Below are 21,893 nucleotides of genomic sequence, written 5' to 3'. Positions count from 1 at the left end.
TCCTCATATCTCAGCCTCCTATATAGCTAGGATGACAGGTGTGAGCCACTGGCACCCAACTTGAAAACTTTTCTTTTTTCTTTCAGGCTTGAGGCTTGAACTCTGGGCCTGGGCGCTGCCCCTCAGCTCTTCAGCTCAAGGCTAGCGCTCTACCACTTAAGCCACAGAGCCACTTCTGTTTTTCTTCTGGTTCATTGGAGATAAGAGTCTCACAGACTTTTTCTGTCCAGGCTGGCTTTGAACCATGACCCTCAGATCTCAGCCTCCTGAGTAGCTAACAAGCGTGAGCCACCAGTGCCCATCGTTGAAAACTTTTTTGCCCAGCAATTTCAGTCTAAGATATACATTAAGGAAGATTGCAAACATAGCTATGAAGGAAGTCACCTATAAGAATGTTCCTAAGCAGCTCTATTCATAATAACCTCTGAGTGGAAACTTAGATACTCATGAACTGAAGAGTGGACAGACACAATCTTGTGCATACAGCCAATAGATGATCGATTATGGCAAGGAATGATGATGCTACCTTCAGCAATATGTACGAACCATCAAAACCTTGTAGTAATGCAAAGAAGCTGATCACAAAAGGCCATGCTGTATAATAACTATATAGGAAATGCCCAGAATAGGCAAAATCCCTAGAGACTGGAAATTAGATCAGTGTATTTTGTTTTTGTTTTTGTGTGTGGGTGACAAGGGATTGCTCATACAAGTTTATTTTGGGAGGGAATGGGGGATGGTGGTTAAACTATTTTGTAATTAGATCATAATGGCAACTGCACAGCTTTGTAAATACAGTAAAAGCCACTGAGTTGCACCTTAAAAAAAAAAATTCTAGGAGAGAGAATGAGGCAACAGAAGACACCTGTCCGCCAGTCGGGGCGCTGGTGGCTCGCGCCTGTCATCCTAGCTACTCAGGAGGCTGAGATCTGAGGATCGCGGTTCAAAGCCAGCCCGGGCAGGAACATCCCAGTGCGATTCTTTATTTCCAAGGACTACTGGGGAATCGAACCCAGGGCCTCATGCATGCAAGGTAAGCACTCTACCGCTGAGCCACCTTCCCAGCCCCCTTCCCTTTTTAAAAAAAAAAAAAAAGTGAGGGGAAAATGATGGAGAAGGAACTAGCGGAACTGAAACAATGAAATGGGGGCGACTGTCACGCGTTTCCCCCTCTCCCTCCCCCCTTAAATCCACGCCAAGGAAGTTGGGAGCCGTGGACTCAAAAGCCCCGATTCTTGGGCTACGGCCCCTTTAAGGCGGCGCGAGTCGGGGGGGAGGAGCCAGTGTGTGGGGTGTGGTCTGTGATGACGGGGGCGTGGCCTCAGGGGGCGGGTTTATCTAGCTTGGGCGCTGGGGCTAGCGTGGGGGCGTGGTCTGCGTGAGGGGCGGGGCTTGCGCTGGCGGGGCGGGGCCTGTGAGGGGCGGGGCTTGCGTGGGGCGGGGCGGAGCCGGCGCGCTGGGTTGGCCGCCGGCGGAGGACCCGAGCGAGCTCCGCGCCGGGCAGACCGCTGCCTGCAGCCCCGGGGGCCGGGCCGCGTCCGCCGCCTCCTGGGGACCGGCCTGAGAGTCACAGCCCAGCGGTGCGGGTGCTGTGGGTGAGTGATCTGCGCCCTGGACGGGGAGGGGTTCGGGCAGTAGACCCCCACCTCCCCACACACACCGGGGCCTGCGCTTTGTTCCGGGGCGGAGGCGTGGCGCCCCCCCCCCCCAACCCAGACACCCACCGGGGCCGTCCTGGGCCCGGAGAGGGGGGGTGGAGGCAACTGGCGGGAGCTCGGCGTCTTCCCCGGGGAAAATGGCGTTCGGGGGCCGGGATCCGTGATGTCCACCGTGACAAGCAGCCCTGGTTCATAAACAGCGGGACGCTGGTCCTCCTCTGCGTCCGGGCCTACGGTGGTAAGATACCCACTGTGTGCCAGCCCCAGATACCCACTGTGTGCCAGACACAGGCCCAGCCCCAGATACCCACAGTGTGCCAGACACAGGCCCAGCCCCAGCCTCAAGGGGCCCACAGGGGTTCAAACCGAGTGACAGCCCAGTGCAGTCAGTGCTAGGATCGGCAAAACCCAGGCAGGGGTCATGGGAGGCGCTTAGCCTCCGGTGTGGGAGGTCAGGGAGGGAGGGGCAGACCTCCCTCTTCCCCCCCAGACGCACTCAAATCCTACAGGGAGCTGAGATGAGTCTCTCCAGTGGCTTCTTGCTCCTCTGAGAGACTCACAGAACGTCTTGGAGCCACCTAGAGAGGGTGAGTTGTAGTCTCCAAAGTTGGGCCTGGCCACTGGAGTCAGCAGACGTGATTTGCAGGCCTCTGAACTCTGTGGTAATGACCTCAGGGCTTCCAAAAACCAGGCCCTGGCCGTGTGCTCACCTCCCCAGAGCTGCTGCTGGTGATGATGATGATGGTAATGATGATGGTGATGATGATGATGACGATGGTGGTGGTGATTCTCCACTTCTGCTGATGGTAGGACTGGGACTAGAGAGGGCCAAGAACTTGCCCGTGTCAGAACCTCCCGTTCTTCACTTTGGACCAGGTGTCCTGACCCGTTCTGCCTTCTCGTTGGCCGGCAGTGCTGGGCTGAGATGCTCAGGGGTCAGCTTTGTGTTGTGCATTTGCACAATCGGAGCCTGTGGGCTGCACTAACGGGTCCCTGTGTTGAGTTCGTGGTGACGTGTATTAATACCTGACACGTGTCAGGGCTGAGCCCCGAACAAAGCACTCTTGAGAGTGTTTTGGTTTTTTTCCCTCCGACTGCTCTTCCCGGGGCAGCAGAAACCTGAGCTGTGAACGTTCTGTCAACCTCTTCATTTCTTGTCAGTTTGCAGGGGTTGTTTGCAGGCCACGCTGCTTAGCACCTCTGTGTGTTCTGGGGTTGATGGGGGTGGAGAGTGGGGGCGGTAACCCGGGACTCTGATGCTGTGGGGATTTTCCAGGGCTGCCAGTTGTTTTTGGGGTGTCATCTGCCATCCTAGATGTGACCTTGACATTTCCTTTGGGGAGGTGTTGGGGGGGGAGCAAGTGACCATTTTCCAGGACTGTCAGCTTCCCTCTGGTATAAATCAGCTTGTGTTTTCCATTCCCATGTTTTTCATCATAGAAGACATTTTTTTCCCCCTAAGCAACAGATGCATTTATTTTACTTTTATTCCTTGAGGCTTAGCCATTTCATATTGGCTTATCATCCAATCGGTGATTTATCCCTAGAGTTTGCTGTCTGCCTTTTAGTGATCACCTGGTCCTAGGACACACATACTGCTGGCCTTGGATGAGACCTTCCTCCCCTGAGTCCAGACAAGGCCTGAAGTGCTGGAGATACTGCTGGTGCTCCTGTCCACCCCTCCCCCCACAGCTTTCCATCCACCTTCACCCACTGAGCCCTGGCCCACCCTCCCCTCAGTGGACAGTGGGGGGAGGGGGGAGGGGCGACTCCCACTGATCCGGGACTGGGTGGGGGCTTCCTGGCACGTATGAGATTTTTATGGAAGAAATCAGAAGCAGAGAACAAAGCTTTTGCTTGATTTCCGAACTCTAGGGTTGGAAAAGGAGGAGAGAAGCTGGTCGTTTGGCACTTGAACAAAATATCTTGGTGAATAAGAGCATTTCTCCCGGAGTTGCCTATTTGAGGTTTGGTGTGGATGAACTAGAGGGCAGGATGAGCCCTTCTGTGGATTGCCTGCGTCCCGGACGGACACACACACACACACACACACACACACATTTTTACTAAGGGACTAAGGGTGTTCTCTAAGGGATTCATTGATTTTTCTGCAAAGTGTACTCAGGTTCAGATGGGGACCCTCCCCCCCCCCCACGCTCCCATGCGCGTGTCGTGGGCTGGGACGCTCACCAAGCTATGAGTAGGACTTGCAGCCTGTGTTCTCCAAGGTCTTACACAGCAGCATGAGGTAAAACTGAGCCAACCAGCTGCACCTGGAATCCTAGCTACTCAGGAGGCTGAGATCTGAGGATCGCAGTTCGAAGCCAGCCCGGGCAGGAAAGTCCATGAGACTCTTATCTCCCATAAACCACTCAAAAAAGCCGAAAGTGGTGCTGTGGTTCAAGGGGTAGAGCGCTAGCCTTAAGCAAACAAGTTCAGGGACAGCACCCAGGCCCAGAGTTCAAACCTAATAACCGACCAAAAACAAAAACAGAAACAAAAACAAATCTGTGAGACTTAGCTCCAATTAACCAGCTGGAAATGGAGATTGGTGGCTCAAGTAGTAGAGTATCAGCCTTGAACAGAACAAAGCTGAGTGACAGCATCAAGTCCTAAGTTCAAGCCCCAGTACCCCCCTTCCTCCAACCCCCACCCCTAGAAGTTCAAACTGAGTGTCTCCCATTCTCCCCTTGCTAGAACACTCAGAATCTTTTTCTCTCTGGCTCTCTCTCTCTCTCCACAAACCTTGTTTACTGCCATTTCCCAGGGACTGATTTTCCTGGACAACTCCAATTTTCCGTGACTTGGGTTGATGACATGCATCCTAGACTCTGGGCTGTACTTTGTACATTTGCAGAGAGTCCTTGGAGAGCTTTATTTAAAAAAAAAAAAAAAAAGTTGGGCGTGGAGCTCAGGCCTGCCTGCCTGGAGCCCCAGAGGCTGAGATCGGGAGGTTCAAGACCCGTCCAGGCAAAAAGTTAGCAAGACCCCATCTCCACCAACAAGCTGTGTTCCATGGCATATACCTATCATTCCTAGCTATGCTGGAAATAGATACAGGACGACTGTGATCTAGAGCTGGACAAAAGTCATGATACTCTCCCTGAAAAATTAACCAAGAGCAGTAAGGGTTAGGGGTGTGATTCAAGTCATAGAGCATAAACCTAATTTGAATCTTAGTATTAAAGAATTATGTAACTGGCCGGGCGCTGGTGGCTCATGCCTGCCATGCTAGCTTGTCTCAGGAGGCTGAGATCTGAGGATCACCGTTCAAAGCCAGCGTGGGCAGGAAAGTCTATGAGACTCTTTTCTCCAGTAAACCACCAGAAAACCGGAAGTGGTGCTGTGGCTCAAGTGGTAGAGGGCTCGCCTTGAGCTGAAGAGCTGAGGGACAGCGCCCAAGCCCAGAATTGTGTAACTGTAACCCTCAGTAAAGGTCAGCAGAGGGTGTGGCATTGTTCTTCTAGATGTTTCTTAGGCAGATCAGATTCTTAAGTCAAGCCTTTACTCCGGGCGACCACCACATGCTTTCCTGCCAGGACGTCATCTTGAAGAGCTTTAAAGCTTAGGGATGATGTGGCTCGAGAAGTATTTACAGAGCCCTGGGTCAGGTATGTGTGGAGCCTGGATGTCTACCACAAAAGACTTCTGTTGCATCAGAAGGAACTAAGCAGCAGAGCCCGGTGGCTCACGCCTGTCATCCCAGCCACTCTAGAGGCTGAGATCTGAGGATCGCAGTTCTAAGCCAGCCTACTCAGGAAAGGCCGTGAGACTCTTTATCTCCTGTGAACCACCAAACACCAGCCTTGAGGGGAAAAAAAAGCCGAGGGACAGCACCCCGATCTTGAGTTCAAGAAGCCCCAGGACTGGCACAGAAAAACAGAGCGCGGACAGCTATGTGCTCTGGGAGAATACAACACCAGCCTCACCTCAACCGGGGCGGAAAAGTGAATGCAGGGACCTAGTCTGCATCAGGGCTGAATAAATAGGCTTTGTAATGACCAGCCCCGAGCACAGGACGCTGCCCTGGCTCTGGCTGCTTGTGCACCAAGGACGACTTGGCCCAGAGGTTATAGAGCTAACAGCAAATCCTTTCACTATTTTTTTTTTCCTGCCTGGGCTGGCTTTGAACCGTGATCCTCAGATCTCAGCCTCCTGACTAGCTAGGACAGGCGTGAGCCACGGCACCCGGCTGGTGGATGATTTTTTGAATGGGAGTCCTGCAGGTGCAGGTAAGCCAGGAGGCAGAGTGACCTCTGAATGAATGGCATCAGGCATCGGTTAGGGAGGGCAGGAAAAACAAAAAACCAAACCTGAGAGGAAACAAGCAAGATGAAATGCACCCGCTGTTAGGGAGCGGAGCTGTGGAAAGTGGCCTCTGGCTAAAGGCTGTGATCTTGGGCTTGGGAGTCCAGGAGAGGCCACGCCCCCACCCCTCCCACCAGCCCAGACCTGCTCATTACCATACCCAGTGCTCATTACCATACCCAGTGCGTGCTCAGGAAGTTTCTCTTGTCTTTGGCCCAAGTCTGCCTAGCTACCCTTTAAAAAGAAAAATGGAGATTGGATCCCCCCCACACCCCAACCCCTGGTTCTTCCTGGCTTTTTTTTTTCCCCTTGTCATGCATTAAAAAATACATTCTTCATTTAATGCTGTATCACATTTTGAATATAAATGATGGAAAGAAAAGGAAAGCCAGGCTGTTTTTTGTTTTGTTTTTCCATGTGCCCTCCATCTCCCTCCCTCCCCCTCCCCCCAACTGTACCTCGGCTTCTCTGGAAATTTCCTTTCATGCCGAAGAGCCCCTGCCCGGCTCTCCTCCGGGTGAGTTTCCATTTCCTTTCATCTCTGGCCTCTTGTCCAAGCTTCTAGAACATTCTCTGCCTTCTGGTAGGCTGTAGTCAAGCTAAAGAGGATTGCAGGGAGTTAGCGAGACCAGGGCCAAGTCTGGAGCTTGTGTGTGTGTGTGTGTGTGTGTGTGTCTGTGTGTGTCTGTGTGTGTGTCTGTGTGTCTCGTGGGGCTTGAACTCTGGGCCTGATCGCTGTCCCTCAGCTCTTCAGCTCAAGGCAAGTGCTCTACCACTTGAACCACAGCACCACTTCCAGTTTTTTCTGCTTATGTGGTGCTGAGGAATCGAACCCAGGGCTTTATGTGTGCAAGGCAAGCACTGTACCACTGTACCAGCCCCAAGTTTGGAGCTTTTATTTTCTATACCAATTCAGATTTCTGTGTGCCCTATGATTTTTCTTTCTTTATTTTTCAGTCTTGTCAGTTGTAGGACTTGAACTCAGGGCCTGGGCCCTGTCCCTAAGCTCTTTTACTCAAGGCCAGCGCTCTACCACTTTGAGCCATAGCTCCACTTTTGACTTTTGAGTAGTTCATTGGAGATAGGAGTCTCACAGACTTTCCTGCCCTGGGCTGGCTTTGATCCGAGATCCTCTCATCTCAGCCTCCTGAGCAGCTAGGATGACAGGCGGGAGCCACCGACACCCGGCCCTCCTCCTCCTCTTCTTTGTGGCTGTAATAGGGCCCGAACTCAGGGCCTCACACGTGCAAGGCAGGTGTCCGACCACGGGCCATGCACCCGGCCCTTCTTGCTTGCGTTGTTTTTCAGATTAGGCTTCGTGCCTTTTGACCTGGGCCTGCCCGGATCACACGATCCCCCTGTTTTTAGCTGGGATTCCAGGCGTGGTGGTCCACTGGACCCTTGGCCCAGGGAAGAAGGGCACCCGAAACAAGGGGCTGGGGTGGGGGGAGCAGAAGAGGGCCTGGGGAACGGAGCCCTGCTGTCTGTAGCTTGGGGAAACTGAGGGCTGCTGTCCCAGGCAGTGGCAGGCAAGGGGCTCATCAGAGATGCTTGTGCTCAACGGTGGTTGACGGAGGGGACAGAAGGATGGTCGAGGCATGGGGGGGGGGTCCACGTGGAGGGCAGACTCGGCCACGAGTGTGGGCCAGACCGGGGGGGGGGGGGGATGCTAGCAGGGAGGGGGCGGTGGTGGGCAGACGGGCTCCTAGTGGAGTTGGGGTTTGGATGACCTTGTTGAGCTTCAATCAGCAAAGATCTGAAAACCCCGGGAGCCGGCCTGGGGTGGGGTGGGGGGGGGGGGAGTGTGTAAAGGCTGGGGAAGGAAGTGTGAACCTGACTCAGGGGTGCCCCTCCATCCCTGAGGCCTCCACACCCACCCCAGGCCGGCCAGCAGGCCAGCCACTCCGGGGAAGCTGCCCGTTTCTGGGAATTGTGCAGAAGGGAAGGGCAGCTCTCGGAATGCGTGGCGTTTCCTCTGGGTGGGCCAGGCTCATCCCCCCCCCCCCCCCCCGCGAGGGTGTCCTCTGGGCACACCCAACATCTTAGATGAGCTGATACCAGGTACCCCCAACACTCGCTGAGCCCAACTTCTTTCTCACTGGCGTCCCCACTCCGGGAAGAGCCCGTGAAAACGGGCACCGGTGCACATGCCTGTAATCCTGGCTACTCAGGAGGCTGAGATCTGAGGATCGGGGTTCAAAGCCAGCTCCGGGGAAGAAGGAAGAGTCCATGAGACTCTGATCTCCAATGAACTACTGAAAAAAAAAAAAAAAAAGCCAGAGGTGGAGCTGTGGCTTACATCGTGCAAAAGAAGCTCAGGGACAGCACCCAAGGCCCTGAGTTCAAGCCTCAGGACCAGCACCAAAGCAGGCAACTACCAAAACCACCTCTCCATGGGTCATGAAGTGGCTGGGGCCCGTCTGGGGAAGAAGTTTCCAGTGTGAGCAATGGTGTGTGTGGGTTGCTGGCGGGGCAGGAGGGTGGGTGGGGCTGGGAGGGGAACCAGGTTGCCATGGGAACCAGCTCAGTTGCCTCCCCAGCCAACCGTGGCTGAGGAGCTTCATCCCGTTGCCATGGGAACTATCCCCTCCGTGATGTGGACGGGGCGGTCCCCTGGGCCTGTGGCTGCTGTACTGTGTGGCTTCTCTTTTGGATGACAGTTCTGGCCTTGAACTCAGGGCCTGGGCGCTGTCCCTGGGCTTCTTTTTTTTTTTTTTTTACTCCAAGACTAGTGCTCTACCCCTTAAGCCGTAGCTCCACTTCCGGCTTTTTGGCGGTTCACTGGACCTAAGAGTCTCACAGGGACTTTCCCTTCCCTGGGCTGGCCTCGAACCACGATCCTCAAGATCTCAGCCTCCTGAGCGGCTGGGAAGACAGGCGGGAGCCACCGCCGCCAGCTGGCTCGGAGGACCCGTGTGTTCCACGGTGGCTCTGGGGCTGTCTTGGTCGCCCTTTTCCCCCTGCCTCAGTCTCCCTTCCTTTGCTTCCCCAGGTCTAACGTCCCGACACAACATGGCGACCAGCGCGGTCCCCAGCGACAATCTCCCCACGTACAAGCTCGTGGTGGTGGGGGACGGTGGGGTGGGCAAGAGCGCCCTCACCATCCAGTTCTTCCAGAAGATCTTCGTACCCGACTACGACCCCACCATCGAAGACTCCTACCTGAAGCACACGGAGATCGACAGCCAGTGGGCCATCTTGGATGGTGAGTCCCGGGGGTGGAGGTCTGAAGACGGAAGGCTGGTGATCAGCTGCCATGGACCCCTCCCTGGTGGGGCTCAAAGGCTCTGCGGAAGGACCGGAGACAGGGCTGGGAAGGTGGCTCAGTGGTAGAGCGCTCGCCTCACATGCCTGAAACCCCAGGTTCGATTCCTCAGCACCACAGACCCAGAAAAAGCCGGAAGTGGCGCTGGGTTTCAAATGGTAGAGCGCTCGCCTTGAGCAAAAGAAGTTCAAGGACAGCGCCCAGGCCTTGAGTTCAAGCCCCAGGACTGGCAACAAAAAACCAGAAGCATGGTTCAAGTGGTAGAGCACCCACCATGAATGGAAAAGCCCAGCAAGAGTTGAAGGCCCAGTACTCCCCCCTTTCTCCCAACACACACACACATGAAGTAAGGTGGCTCAGTGGTAGAGTGCTTGCCTTGCATGCATGAGGCCCTGGGTTCAATTCCTCAGCACCACATAAGCAAAAAGAAAAAAGCTGGAAGTGGCGCTGTGGCTCAAGTGGTAGAGCGCTAGCCTTGAACTGAAGAGCTGAGGGACAGCGCCCAGGCCCAGAGTTCAGGCCCCACTACCAGACCCAAAAAAAAAAAAAAAAAAAAGTAAGAAAGGTTTCAAGGCAGCTGGGTACTGATTGCTAGCATAATGCAGATCCTGGGACTTGAACTCAGGGCCTGGGCGCTGTCCCTGAGCTTTTGTGGATCGAGACTAGTGTTCTACCACTAGAGCCACAGCGCCACTCCCAGCTTTTTGGTGGTTCCTCGGAGAGGAGAGTCTCCCAAACTTTCCTGACCTGGCTGGCTTTGAACTGCCATCCTCATCACTCCGAGTGCTGAGTGGCTAGGATGGCAGGCGCGAGCCGCCGGCGCCCGGCTCTCTGCAAACACTTGCGAGCCCCCACTGCACACCTGGCCCTGTCTGGGGCTCTGCGGGAAGCGCGGGCCCCACTGTCACGAGCCTCGTGTTGTCTGCGTGGCGTGGGTGGTAGGAGGCGCTGGGGAGGACGCGAGGCCAGGCCAGGGGGAAAGGCCCGAGAGAAGCCGCGGCCGGCTCAGGTGGGCAGATCGCAAGAAACTGGAGGACAAAGGGGAACCTGCATCTGAGCAGCGAGAAGAGCATGTGCAAAGGTCCTGAGGCAGGTCTCTGTGTTGGAGAACAGGTGGAAGGCCAGGGCTTAACAGCAGGTGAGGGGGAGCCACGCAGGGGTGGCTAGATGGAATTCAGAAGCTTCTGGAAGGTTCCCAGTGGAGAGAGGGACAAGATCTGGTGGGGAAATGGAGGCAGGGGATGCCTGGTGGGGAGGAGGGGTGGAGTCTGTCCTAGTATTGCTGTAAAGGGTATGAGGACAGAGGACACAAAAGAGGTCGAGGGAGGGAGGAGGAGAGGAGTCCGCAGAGAAGCGAATTTCGGGAGGGGGGGTGCGGGGGAGGGGGAGGGGGAATCATATCTAATCCTGGACCTGTTCCGCGTGGGCTGCCTTTCACACCTCCCGGCAGAAGTCAAGGCAGCAGCTGGGTGCTCTGGGCCTGGAGAGGGAGATGTGGGGCTGGGCGGGGGGAGGCAGGGAGTGTGGGAGGGGGACATCACCAAGGAGATCGCGATGGGGGGAGGGAAGGGGGGGGCGAGAGTGCAGGCCGGAGCTTCACCCCCTGTAATGCCCGGCAACCTTGGAGGCCCTTGTTAGGAGGATGGTGGTTGAAGGCCAGAGTCAGCCCAACCCCATCTCAACCGAGACGCCAAGGGGCAGTGCACAGCCGTATAATGCCAGAAAGCAAAAAGAGCTGGGGGAGCGGCTCAGGTGGTCTAGCACCTGCTTAGCAGGTACGAGGCCCCGAGTTCACACCCAGGACCCCCCCTCCTCCCCCAGAGAACAGCCTGGCCTTATTGTTCACCCCCAAGTGGAAGGACTGGGGGGGGCGTGTCTAGCAGACAGCCAGTCCTCTGGCCTGCTGCTCTCTCTCTCTCTCTCTCTCTCATGAACCCCCCCACGTCCCCCACAGCGAGTGACCAGCCCAGGTCCAGCGCACTGCCCCCCGCCCACCCCCCTCAGATGAGCAGACTCCCCTCCCCAGCTTTCTAGGCTGGCCCAGTGCAGCCTGAGCCACTCACCCAGCCCCGGCTTTGGCCGCTGGCTCGTAGGGTAGGGTCTCACCCCCTTCAAGCCTCCGCCCCCAGGTCCCCCAGCTCGGGTGGTCGCTGGGGCTCCAGCTTCCGTTCTGTGAAGATGGAGTCTCGTGGGCTGGGCCCACAGTCCTCCCGACTCCGGCCTCCTACCTAGCCCGGAGGACGCACACGGACCGTTGCGTCCAGCCCAGCAACGTTCGGTCATGGGGCTTGAACTCTGGGCCTGGGCGCTGTCCCTCAGCTCTTCAGCTCAAGGCGAGCGCTCTACCACTTGAGCCACAGCGCCACTTCCGGTTTTCTGGTGGTTCATGGGAAAGAAGAGTCTCATGGACTTTCCTGCCCGGGCTGGCTTTGAACCATGATCCTCAGATCTCAGCCTCCTGAGTAGCTGGAGTGACAGGCGTGAGCCACCGGCGCCCGGCAGCAATGTTCTTTTCATTCCTCTTCTTCTCTCCCTTCCTCCCCCTTCTTTTTCCTCCTCCTCCACAATATTGGGATTTGAATTCAAGGCCTTTGCCCTATGGTTCAACTTGCGTCTTCAGTTACTGGTGTTCGACCATTTGTTATGCGGTGTGTGTGTGTGTGTGTGTGTGTGTGTGTGTTTTCTGTTAGTGTGTTTTTGCTGGTTATTTTTGTAATCGGGTCTCCCAAGACTTTTCTGCCCAGGCTGACTTCAGATCATGATCCTCCTAGATCTCGGCCTCCTGAGTAGCCGGGATTACAGGCGTGCGCTACAGGCACCGGGCACTTTGGCCTTTTTTTTTTTTTTCCTGTACCCTTCAGTTTATAAACAAATCCCGGGTCTGTCTTGTTGAATGATCCGGCCTCAAATTCCGTTTCGTGGTGTCTGCTGTGGCCAGCACGTGGCTGGCGCGTTCCCGCCTTTCACTTCTTGCATTTTCTTCGTCCTGTGGCTTTCTGTGCATCTTTTGTGAGTAGCAAACACGGACTTTGTACTCAGGATCTGCTTCTCATAGGTGACATTTATAGTTGTTCCCTCCCCCCACCTCCAGCTCCCTCTCCCCCCCACCACCAGGGGGCGCCCCATCCCAGCAGGGGAGAGACCCCCATGCCCCATGCCCTCCCCCAGGCTGCGCCTCCCCCGGAGCAGGGCAAGCACCTGCGCCCCCGCCTGCAGCCCCTGCCTGACCCCGTCCCCCCTTGTCCCCCCAGTTCTGGACACGGCCGGGCAGGAGGAGTTCAGCGCCATGCGGGAGCAGTACATGCGCACCGGGGACGGCTTCCTCATCGTCTACTCCGTCACCGACAAGGCCAGCTTCGAACACGTGGACCGCTTCCACCAGCTCATCCTGCGCGTCAAGGACAGGTGAGGGGGGCCGTCCTCTCCTCCTCCCTCTCCCTCCTCCTCCTCCTCTCCTTCCCCTCCCCCTCCCTCCTCCTCCCCCTCCTCCCCTCTTTCTCCCCTCCCCCTCCTCCCCCTCCTCTTCCTCCTCTTCCCCCTCCCTTTGTCCTCCCTGATCTCCCCCTCCACCCCCTCCTCCCTCCTCTCCTCTTCTCCTCCCTCCTCCCCTCCTCCCCTTTTCCTCTTCTTCCTCCCCTCTACCTCCCTTCTTCCTCTCCCTCCCCCGTCCTTCTCTCCCTCCTCCCTCTCATCCTCTCCCTCCTCTTCTTCCTCCTCTTCCTCCTCCTCTCCTTCCCCCCTCCCCTCTTCCTTCTCTCCCTCCCCTCCTCCTGTCCCTCCTCCTTTTCTTCTTGCCCTCCTCCTTTCCTTGCTCAGTTTTCTGGCAAAAGCTAAAGCACACAGGAGCTGAACTGATTCCCGCCACCACTACCTCCTCCTCCTCCTCCCCCTCCTCCTCCTCCTCCTCCTCCTCCTCCTCCCCCTCCTCCTCCTCCTCCCCCTCCTCCTCCTCCTCCCCCTTGTGCTCCTCCTCCTCCCCCTCCTCCTCCTCGTCCTTGTTAGCTCTTTCTAGGTCTTTCCCAGCCATCTTTTGTTTGTTGTCTGGCGCTCTGGAGTTTGAGCTTGGAGTCCGCGCAGGGCTGAGCCGAGCCCTCAGCCTTGCTTCTTTTTCTTTTTCAGCTATTTTTTTTTTCAGATAAGCTCTGCATGTTTGCCGTGTTTTTAGCTGGGTCCCGTGGTCTTTGCCTAGCTTGGCCTCAGACCATGATCCTCTTACCTGCGGCTCCCTTGCCACTGTGATTGTAGGCATGAACCTCCATGCCCGGCCCCCCACCCTCTCCCCTTCTGCATTCACAGCCAAACTGCTTCCCGGGCTCCATGGACGGGCTGGGCCCCCTCCCGGCCCCCTAAACTACCTCAGCGACCTGAGTCTCACCCGCTTCTGTTAGGTTCAGAGAGAGACGCGAGTTTCCCCCGCAGAAGACTTGATTAAATTGCATTTGGCCCATTGAGCTTCATAAGCTCCTAATTAAAGGCTTGTCTTCCCCCCTGCTTAGCATTTCATGAATAACGAAAGGATTTAGAGTCTGTTTTGAGTCCATGTTGTTAGTGGAAGGAAAGAAAACGAGGGGCTGGGAAGGTGGCCCAGCGGTCGAGCGCTTACCTTGCCCTGGGTTCTATCCCCAGTGCAGGAAGGAGAGAGGGAGGGGCGCGGAGGAGGGAGAGGCCCTTCCCAGCTACCCGCATGAAAGCCGTGGGGACAGGCTCTGGGGGGGTCCACTCCTCCCTCTCCCCCTAAAGGCCAGCACCCCACCAGGAGTCTTGGGACAGACCTGAAGCTATAAAGCAAGTTACAGGCCCCAAGCACCAAAGCCCTGCTGTACAGCCCAGCGACGGGCGGCGGGAGGGAAGAGCGGCTGCAGTGCCCGGGGCGGGCGGCAGGGGGCGCAGATGTCACGAAAGGCTGCTTTTCCATCCTTTCCCAGGGAGTCCTTTCCCATGATCCTCGTGGCCAACAAGGTGGATTTGATGCATCTGCGGAAAATCACCAGAGAGCAAGGGAAAGAGATGGCGACTAAACACAATGTAGGTTGTGACTGTGCACGTGTGTGTGTGTGTGTGTGTGTGCGTGCGCGCATGTGTGTGTGTGTGCACGCACACCAGAACTGGGCATGAACTCAGAGCCTCACGTTCTCGCTGGGCTTGGTCACTCAAGGCTGGCGCTCCACCACTCTGAGCCAAGGCTCCACTTTGAGCTTTTTGCTGGTCCAGGGGAGATAGGCGTCTCATGGATTTTCCCACCTGGGCTGGCTTTGAACCTTGATCCTCAGATCTCAGCCTCCTGAATAGGAATTAACAGGCGTGAGCCACGTAGCCCTGGATGATTCTGGGTGTTTGTAAGAACCGAGAGGTTCGCTCACAGGCTTGGAGATGGGGTGACAGGAAAGCAAGGCGGGTCCCAGGCAGGGGTGAGGGGCACCACAGGGTCCCCCACAGCACCCCAGTTCTAGCAGCAGGTGGCTTCCTGCATCTGTCTGTCCTCTCTCTCTTTCTCTTTTTTGTCAGTCGTGGGGCTTGAACTCAGGGCTGGGCGCTGTCCCTCAGCTCTTCAGCTCAGGGCGAGCGCTCTACCACTTGAGCCACAGCACCACTTCCGGTTTTCTGGTGGTTCATTGGAGATTGAAGTCTCAGAGACTTTCCTGCCCGGGCTGGCTTTGAACCGTGATCCTCAGATCTCAGGCTCCTGAGTAGCTGGGATGACAGGCGGGAGCCGCCAGCACTCAGCTCTTCTGTCCTCCTGCTGCCAAGTGTCCTGAAACCCCAGGGCCGGGGAGCGCCTGTGAGTGAGCGCCCCCTGGCGGGTGGACTCGGGAGTGCAGGAGGGTTCCACACCTGTGTCCTCGCTCCCAGCCCAGGACTATGGCTGGCCACGGGAGCCCCAACTGCAGGAGCCTGGGAGGAGGGGAGCGGTGTCAAACATACAGCCTCAGTGAGGAGAATCTGGACAGAGTCATATTCTATTAGGGAGCCATTTAATTACTATCTGAGCCTAGAGAGACAGACAGAATTGTAAAGCCCTGAGTCAGGCTTTCCAGCCTTCAAGGGTGAGGAGTCTTCAGAGTAGAGGCTGCGGCTGCCGCAGGCTTGGCACTCTGGGGGCGCTGCCCACGACCCCTGGGAATGCCATCCTAGCTACTCAGGAGGCTGAGATCAGAGGATCACAGTTCAAGGCCAGCCCAGGCAGGAAAGTCCGTGAGGCTCTTATCTCTAGTGAACACTAGAAAACCCGAAGTGGCGCTATAGCTCAAGTGGTAGAGTGCTTGTCTTGAGCTGAAGTGCTGAGGGACAGCGCCCAGGCCCTGAGTTCAAGCCCCACAACCAGCACATTATAAAATAAAATGAAGGGTAGGGCTGGGCTGTGCGGAGCTCAGTGAAGGAATCTTTGCCTTCCAGATTTCATACATAGAAACCAGCGCCAAGGACCCGCCTCTCAACGTGGACAAAGCCTTCCATGACCTGGTCAGAGTGATCAGGTGAGCTGCGCCCCTCTCCCTGCCCCCCCCAACACCAGAGTGCTCCCCCCGCCCCGGGCTGGCGGGCTGCATGGGAATCCCCCAACAGCCAACCCTGGGATTCCAGGCCCAGACTTCACAGGCCCCCCGATGGTAACGTGAAGTTTCTAGAACATTCCCTCACAGACTCAGGCTCTAAGCCTGAAGTCTCCAGGGCTCAGTTGCCTCTTGCTGCCCCGCCCATGGACAGCCCATGGAACCCCGAGTGGGGTTCTCTCACTGCACACCCCCCGAGTTCACCCCGACCTTCTCCCCTTATTTCTCGGGATCCTGGGTGAGCTTGCTTTGCTTTTCGGGCAGTTCTGCACGCTTGAAATGATTTTCCCTCCAAGTTAGGGGTCACACAGTCACCAAGCGGGGGTGCTGTGCTTGTCACCCACCTGCCTGCAGCCATTTCTAGTTACAGTTGCTAACTCTCCAAACAAAATAACCAGCCCTCAGGGGCGGGAAGCATGGCTCAGTTGGCTGAGCGCCAGCCAGTGAGCGAAAGCATCAGGTACTGAGTTCAAGTCCCATTCTCAGACTCAAAAACATGGGGAAGAAAAACCCAAAATAGCCAATACTCTAGCTACTGAGGAGACTGAGATCTGAGAATCGCAATCTGAAGCTAGGCCCCCGCGGGAAAGTCTCTGAGACTCTTAGCTCCCATGAACTAGCAAAAAAGCCAGAAGTGGAGCTGTGGTTCAAGTGGTAGAGCGCCAACTTGAAAATGTTCAAAGGGACAGCGCCTGGTCCCTGAGTTCAAGCCCCGGGACTGGCCCCAAAATAAATGAGTGAATGAAGAAATAAATAATAGCCAGCCCTCTTACTATTATTTACTTCTTCATTCACTCATAAAATGTTCAGCGTCGGGGCTGGGAAGGTGGCTCAGTGGTAGAGCGCTAGCCTTGAGCTGAAGAGCTGAGGGACAGCGCCCAGGCCCAGAGTTCAAGCCCCACGACCGGACCCAAAAAAAAAAAATGTTCAGCATAACACATGGCTGAGCTCACGGTTTCCATAAACGTAGCCGTGGCGTGGAGTTAGTCTCAGCAGCGCAATGCCTGACGTTTTTCTTCCTCTTTTGTGGCCAAGCCTCCTCCAGCCACCAGCCTGCAGAATCTCCTGCGTGTACCCCAACCCCGTGCCCGGAGCGGTACCCCTCTATGTCTCAAGTCAGGCTGAAAGGGTAGCGGGGTGGCGATTCTGTCTTCCTCCTGACTGTCTCTTTCCCCTTCCCTTCTCCAAAAGGCAACAGATTCCAGATAAAAGCCAGAAGAAAAAGAAGAAAACCAAATGGCGGGGAGACCGGGCCACCGGTACCCACAAACTCCAGTGTGTGATCTTGTGACGGGCCCGTGGAGGCCTTGGGCCACAGCGACCTAACCGGCCTGCCCTGGGGGGGGACCCACATGCCCCCTGCCTAACCACACTGAACCCCCTTTTCTAACCACAGCCCTGGGGCCCCAGGAGGGCGCAGGGAGCAGATGGGGCGGGGGAGGGAGGTATTCATTACATCAAGTATGGAGACTTCATCTCCACTCGAGATACCCGGCTCGTGCGCACGCGCCCCTCCCCTGTGTGAGTTCTGACCTGTCTTTTGTAGATTTATAAGTTATTCCAATGACGATTATTTTTATTACCTGCGGGGCAGACTGTCCGTCCTGTCCAAAGTCTGGGATTCAGGACTGCGATCCTCTTGATTGGGTTTTCCCCAGCAGTGCCAAACTAACTCCACCCCGGAGAAAAGAGCGAGGGGATGATGGGTATTCACGGAGGCCTCGGTCTCCCCAGCCGGACAGGAAACTGACCCTGCCCACCACCCGGAGCCTGGAACGGAGAAGACAGAATTTGATTTTGTGAACATGAGTGGCTGGCCCAACCATGTTCTTTCTCAAGGAGGTTTCTAAGCTGGGCACTGGTAGCTCACGCCTGTAATCCCAGCCACCCGGGAGACTGGGATCTGAGGATCGCAGTTCCAAACCAGCCAAGAAAAGCCCAGGAGACACTTTTATCTCCAATGAACCAGCACAAAGCCGGAAGGAGAGCTGAGACTCAAGTGGTAGAACACCCACCTCGAGAAGAGAATGCTAAGGGACAGTGCCCAGGCCCTGAGTTCAAGTCCTAGTACCAGCACAATAATAATAACCACAGAAATGTGTGAAAGAGGTTTTCCTTCGCCTGAAAATATATAAACTAAAGGAGCGCCCTTGGCTTTGTCAGGGGCGTGTTTCTTAGTACGTGTGGGTTGTGTTCTTACATGTGTGAAGACCCCCCCCCGCCCCGAACCCCGACTCCTCCCCAATTTCCTTCCTGCCCCACCAGGAAGGAAAGCGCTCCTTTGTGCTGAACCCTAAGCAAAAAGACGCCATACTGAGCCTCGAACAGGTCCTGACCTGCACCTGAAGCCATTCCCCTCCGACCCCACGGACCAGCGACTCCAGCACGCCTGTAATCTCAGCAGAGGCAGCTTACTTTTTAGAGCACGTGTTTATCTTGATGCTGACCGAAGACCAGAGGAGAAAGGAGCTGGCATCGAGGGGGCTGTCCCCCGGTTCATTTCCACTCCCTCTATCCCTAAGAAGGACACAAGGGGTCATTCTAGAGGAGTTTCCCGGATGTAAGATGTGGTAAAGGAAGACCAAGCTCTCTCCATCCCAAAGGCTGCCGGGGACCCTGGATTACAGAACGCACCTGTGTGGTGGGGCTGTGGACTGGAGATGGGTGAAGGAGCAAGGTCAGGAAGGCCCCCCGGCACAGACCACGGTGGCTTTCCAGAAGAGAGAAAATAAAAAGTGCTACCTTCGCGTCTCCTGGATCACGCCCTTCCTGAAACCCCCTCACCCCACACCTCTGCCCTTGTGCTCTCCCTTTAGAGGGCTCCCGTGTCCCCAGAACTAGTCCTAGCTGAACTCCACACCTCATAGGCTGGGGCTGGCCGGCACCAACATGGTGGGCTCTTTGGTTTTTTTTTGTTTGTGTTTTTTCTTAGGACTTGGCCTAGCACCTTGTCATGGTACTGGTCACCCAGGGTGATTAGCTTAGTGTGGACAGCGTCACTTGGCCATAGCACATAACCTAGAAGCACCCTCCACCCACCCAGAGAAGGAACTCCAGAGGCCCCTCACCCCCCACCCCCAATCGCCCATGGGGGTCAGCCGGGGTCACGTAGACCATGCGATACTTGAATTACTGTTACGCAGGATGAACACAGGACGAGGTGGCTGCCAGCCCACTGCCAGGATGCTTGAGCCTTTCCCCTCACTTTTCTATTCCGTCTCGGTGTTAACCGCCACTTGTTAATAAAGAAATGAAGGAAGCTTGGTCTTGTGTTCACACCGTCCTCTCCGAGAGCTTTGTAAGCCTTCCCCCACCCCCCACTCCAGGGAGGAGGGAGTTCCTGGCAGCCATGAGAACATCTACCTCCTGCCCAGAGCCCCGGAGGAAGGAAGGTAGGTGGAGGCAGCCTGTAGAGATAGATACCTAGCCTCTGGCTCAGCTATTGACCTGCTCTTCTAGGGTGTGGTGGCTTACGCCTGTAATCCCAGCTACTTGGAAGAGAGATCTAGAGAATGGGAGGATCAAGCCAGGTCCCAGGCTCACACCTGCAATCCTAGCTACTCAGGAGGCTGATATCTGAGGTTCGTGGTTCCAAGCCAGCCTGGGCAGGAAAGTCCGAGAGACTCTGATCTCCAATGAACCACTCAAAAAACTAGAAGTGGCACCATGGCTCAAGTGGTAGAGTGCTCGACTGGAGCTGAAGAGCTGAGGGACAGAGCCCAAGCCCAGAGTTCAAGCCTCCCTCTCCCCCCAAAAAAGTGAGGGAAGCTTCCATCTCCACCAACAACTCGCACAGGATAGGGCACAGCTGTCATCCCAGCCATTCAGGAGGCATAGGAGTGAGGACTGTGGCCAGAGGCTGAAGCTGGGGTATAAAAATGCTGAAGAATAAAGCAAAACACAAGGGTGAGGCTGATGGTGTGACTCAAGGGGTCAAGCGCCCGCCTAGCAAGTGCAGGGCCCGGAGTACATCTTTCCAGGCATCTCCCTCCCTCCCTCCCCTTCTCAGTGAGTTGAAGGTGGGTCACGAACCCTGGTGACTCAGAGTGACTTTTCTGCGCATGTGGGGGGGGGGGGGAGGAACTGAACCTCCAGCCCTGCCCTCCCCAGATACTGAGGAAACAGGCCAGGGCACAAGCATCCCTGAGCATGATGAAGTTCAGGAGGCACCTCCCAAGGCCCAGGGGGACCCCTGGCTGGGGGAGACATTTTTGTCCTGTGATCATGGCTTCTCCCCCTGGGCGGGGTGTGTGGCCCAGGCCTCCGTCTACCTCCCTGGCCCTGACTGGGCCTGTGTAGCATTTCCTGGCTGTCACACGGGCTGGGTGACACACTGGCGACTCAGCCAGGATCCCGGTGTGAAATCAGGAAGTTCCACCACACCCCCACCAGGGCATGGGCGGATGGAGGACGTTTCCTGGGCAGCTTCCAGTGGGACCTGGGCTGAGCTCTTTTTATCTGGGGCTCCCCCCTATCCCGAGGTCACCCCCTTCTGACCTCGGGTGTGGCTGTTCTACTTGAGTCCCTGACAGCCCAGGACCTCTGCCCTTCCTGTCCAGCAGATGGCGCCAGAGCAGCTGTGACTCTGGATGAGCTATGTTTTATTTACTTTTTTTTTGGGGGGGGGGGGCAGGTCAGTCATGGGGCCTGGGCGCTGTCCCTCAGCTCTTCAGCTCAAGCCAAGCACTCTACCACTTTGAGCCACAGCATCACTGTTGGTTTTCTGGAGATCAGAGTCTCATGGGCTGGGTTTGAACTGGGATCTCATATCTCAGCCTCCTGAGTGGCTGGGATGACAGGCAGGGGAAATTTTCTAGGCAACTGTTTTCTTGAGTTCTCTGGCTCTAAACCTTCCCACTGGAGCCAGCCTGACTCCTGTGGACACTTAGTGCCGGAGGGCACCCCCCCACACCTCATGCCTTCTAGACACGGTCCACCTGCTTGAGCCCTAATGGGGAGACGGGTGGGTGGTGTGTGTGTGTGTGTGTGTGTGCAAATGTAGGATCCCCCAAGAAGGCCTTTTAGAAAAGTCTGTCTGCTTTTTCTCCTCACCAGGTCCCACCCCGGCTTATTCAGTCTGCAGCCCACAGCCACAAAGTGTTGCAGGGGAAGGATCTTCCCCAATCAAAGATGGAACTTTCTAGATGGATTTCCAAGGACCCATTTGGGTCAGTGGACCTCGAAGTGTAGTCAGAGCCACATGTCCCCCTGGGAACTTGTAATAAGAAAGCTAATTCTCCCACCACAGGCCTTTTGGGTATTCAGTTTGGGGGTGAGGGCCGGGTCTGCTGCGTGCAAAGCCCCATGGGTTTTCATCTGGAGCCTCGCTGGGCTTTTGGGGACCCCTTAACCTGGTTTGGGGTCCCCCTCTTCTATATACATATATGTAATTATATATATATAATAAATATATTTTATATACAAAAATATAGTTATATATTATAAATATACAATATATAATGTATATGTTTATGATTATATGATATATAAAATATACTTTTGTTTATGTATCTTATAGCATATATAAGTATATAATATATAATAATATATACATATAAGTATAATAAATACAAATACATTAGCTGTAATTGCACACACGCTTGGGTTGCGTGGTCGGATGGTGGCGGGCCCATCAGCTATATCTAAGTCGTAATCTCCAGTACCTGTGATGTGTTTTTGTTTGTAAACAGGGTCTCTGCAGATGTCATTAAGCGAGCGAGGTCCAGGGAGACCATGTTGCATTCAGAGCTGGCCCTGAACCCCAGGTCCTCCGAGACAAGGAGCAGCGCCCGCAGCCCATGACCAGAAAACGAGGGACGGAGGAGCAGCATCCGGCAGGTGCTTGGCTGCCCCTTAGGCCAGGCCTGGGCACTGGGGCCCCGCCTGGGCCCGCCCCTGGCAGGGGCGGAGACTTCGGGGTCCGCCCAGATCGGCCTAATTTCCCTGGGCCCGCCTCCAGCCCTGTGTCCACGCCTCTTTCCTCTGGTCCGCCCAGCTCCCCTGAACATCCAGCCACGCCCCTGTGCCTTGGCCACGCCCCAGGGGCGGAGACTGTTGGGCTGCTAGGGCCCCGCCCCCTCAAGCTCACCCCCCCCCACTGGGCTCTCCTTAACC

The 21,893-nt window shown here is 55.8% G+C and overlaps 1 protein-coding gene across 1 annotated transcript; it reads left to right on the top strand.

Annotated features, from left to right (window-relative positions):
• The first annotated feature begins 1,474 nt into the window (after positions 1–1,474).
• Positions 1,475–17,697, top strand: Mras (muscle RAS oncogene homolog). The gene is made up of 6 exons (XM_042665730.1): positions 1,475–1,595; positions 8,959–9,171; positions 12,483–12,636; positions 14,157–14,256; positions 15,625–15,704; positions 16,971–17,697. Exons 2-6 carry the CDS (start codon positions 8,979–8,981, stop codon positions 17,068–17,070), a joined length of 627 nt encoding a protein of 208 aa, XP_042521664.1. The 5' UTR covers positions 1,475–1,595; positions 8,959–8,978; the 3' UTR covers positions 17,071–17,697.
• The last annotated feature ends 4,196 nt before the right edge of the window (positions 17,698–21,893 follow it).

Source organism: Dipodomys spectabilis, unplaced genomic scaffold, assembly GCF_019054845.1.
Source record: "Dipodomys spectabilis isolate Male_0828 unplaced genomic scaffold, ASM1905484v1 ptg000342l, whole genome shotgun sequence".
Taxonomy (NCBI): Eukaryota; Metazoa; Chordata; class Mammalia; order Rodentia; family Heteromyidae; genus Dipodomys; species Dipodomys spectabilis.
Note: the sequence above shows the minus strand (reverse complement) of the source record. Positions and strands in the feature narration are given on the sequence as shown.

Coding starts and splice junctions, on each gene's coding strand:
- Mras (XM_042665730.1), top strand. CDS start 8,979: ATGGCGACCAGCGCGGTCCCCAGCGACAATCTCCCCACGTACAAGCTC. Junction 12,637..14,156: donor ATCCTGCGCGTCAAGGACAG/GTGAGGGGGGCC, acceptor ATCCTTTCCCAG/GGAGTCCTTTCCCATGATCC. Junction 14,257..15,624: donor AGATGGCGACTAAACACAAT/GTAGGTTGTGAC, acceptor TTTGCCTTCCAG/ATTTCATACATAGAAACCAG.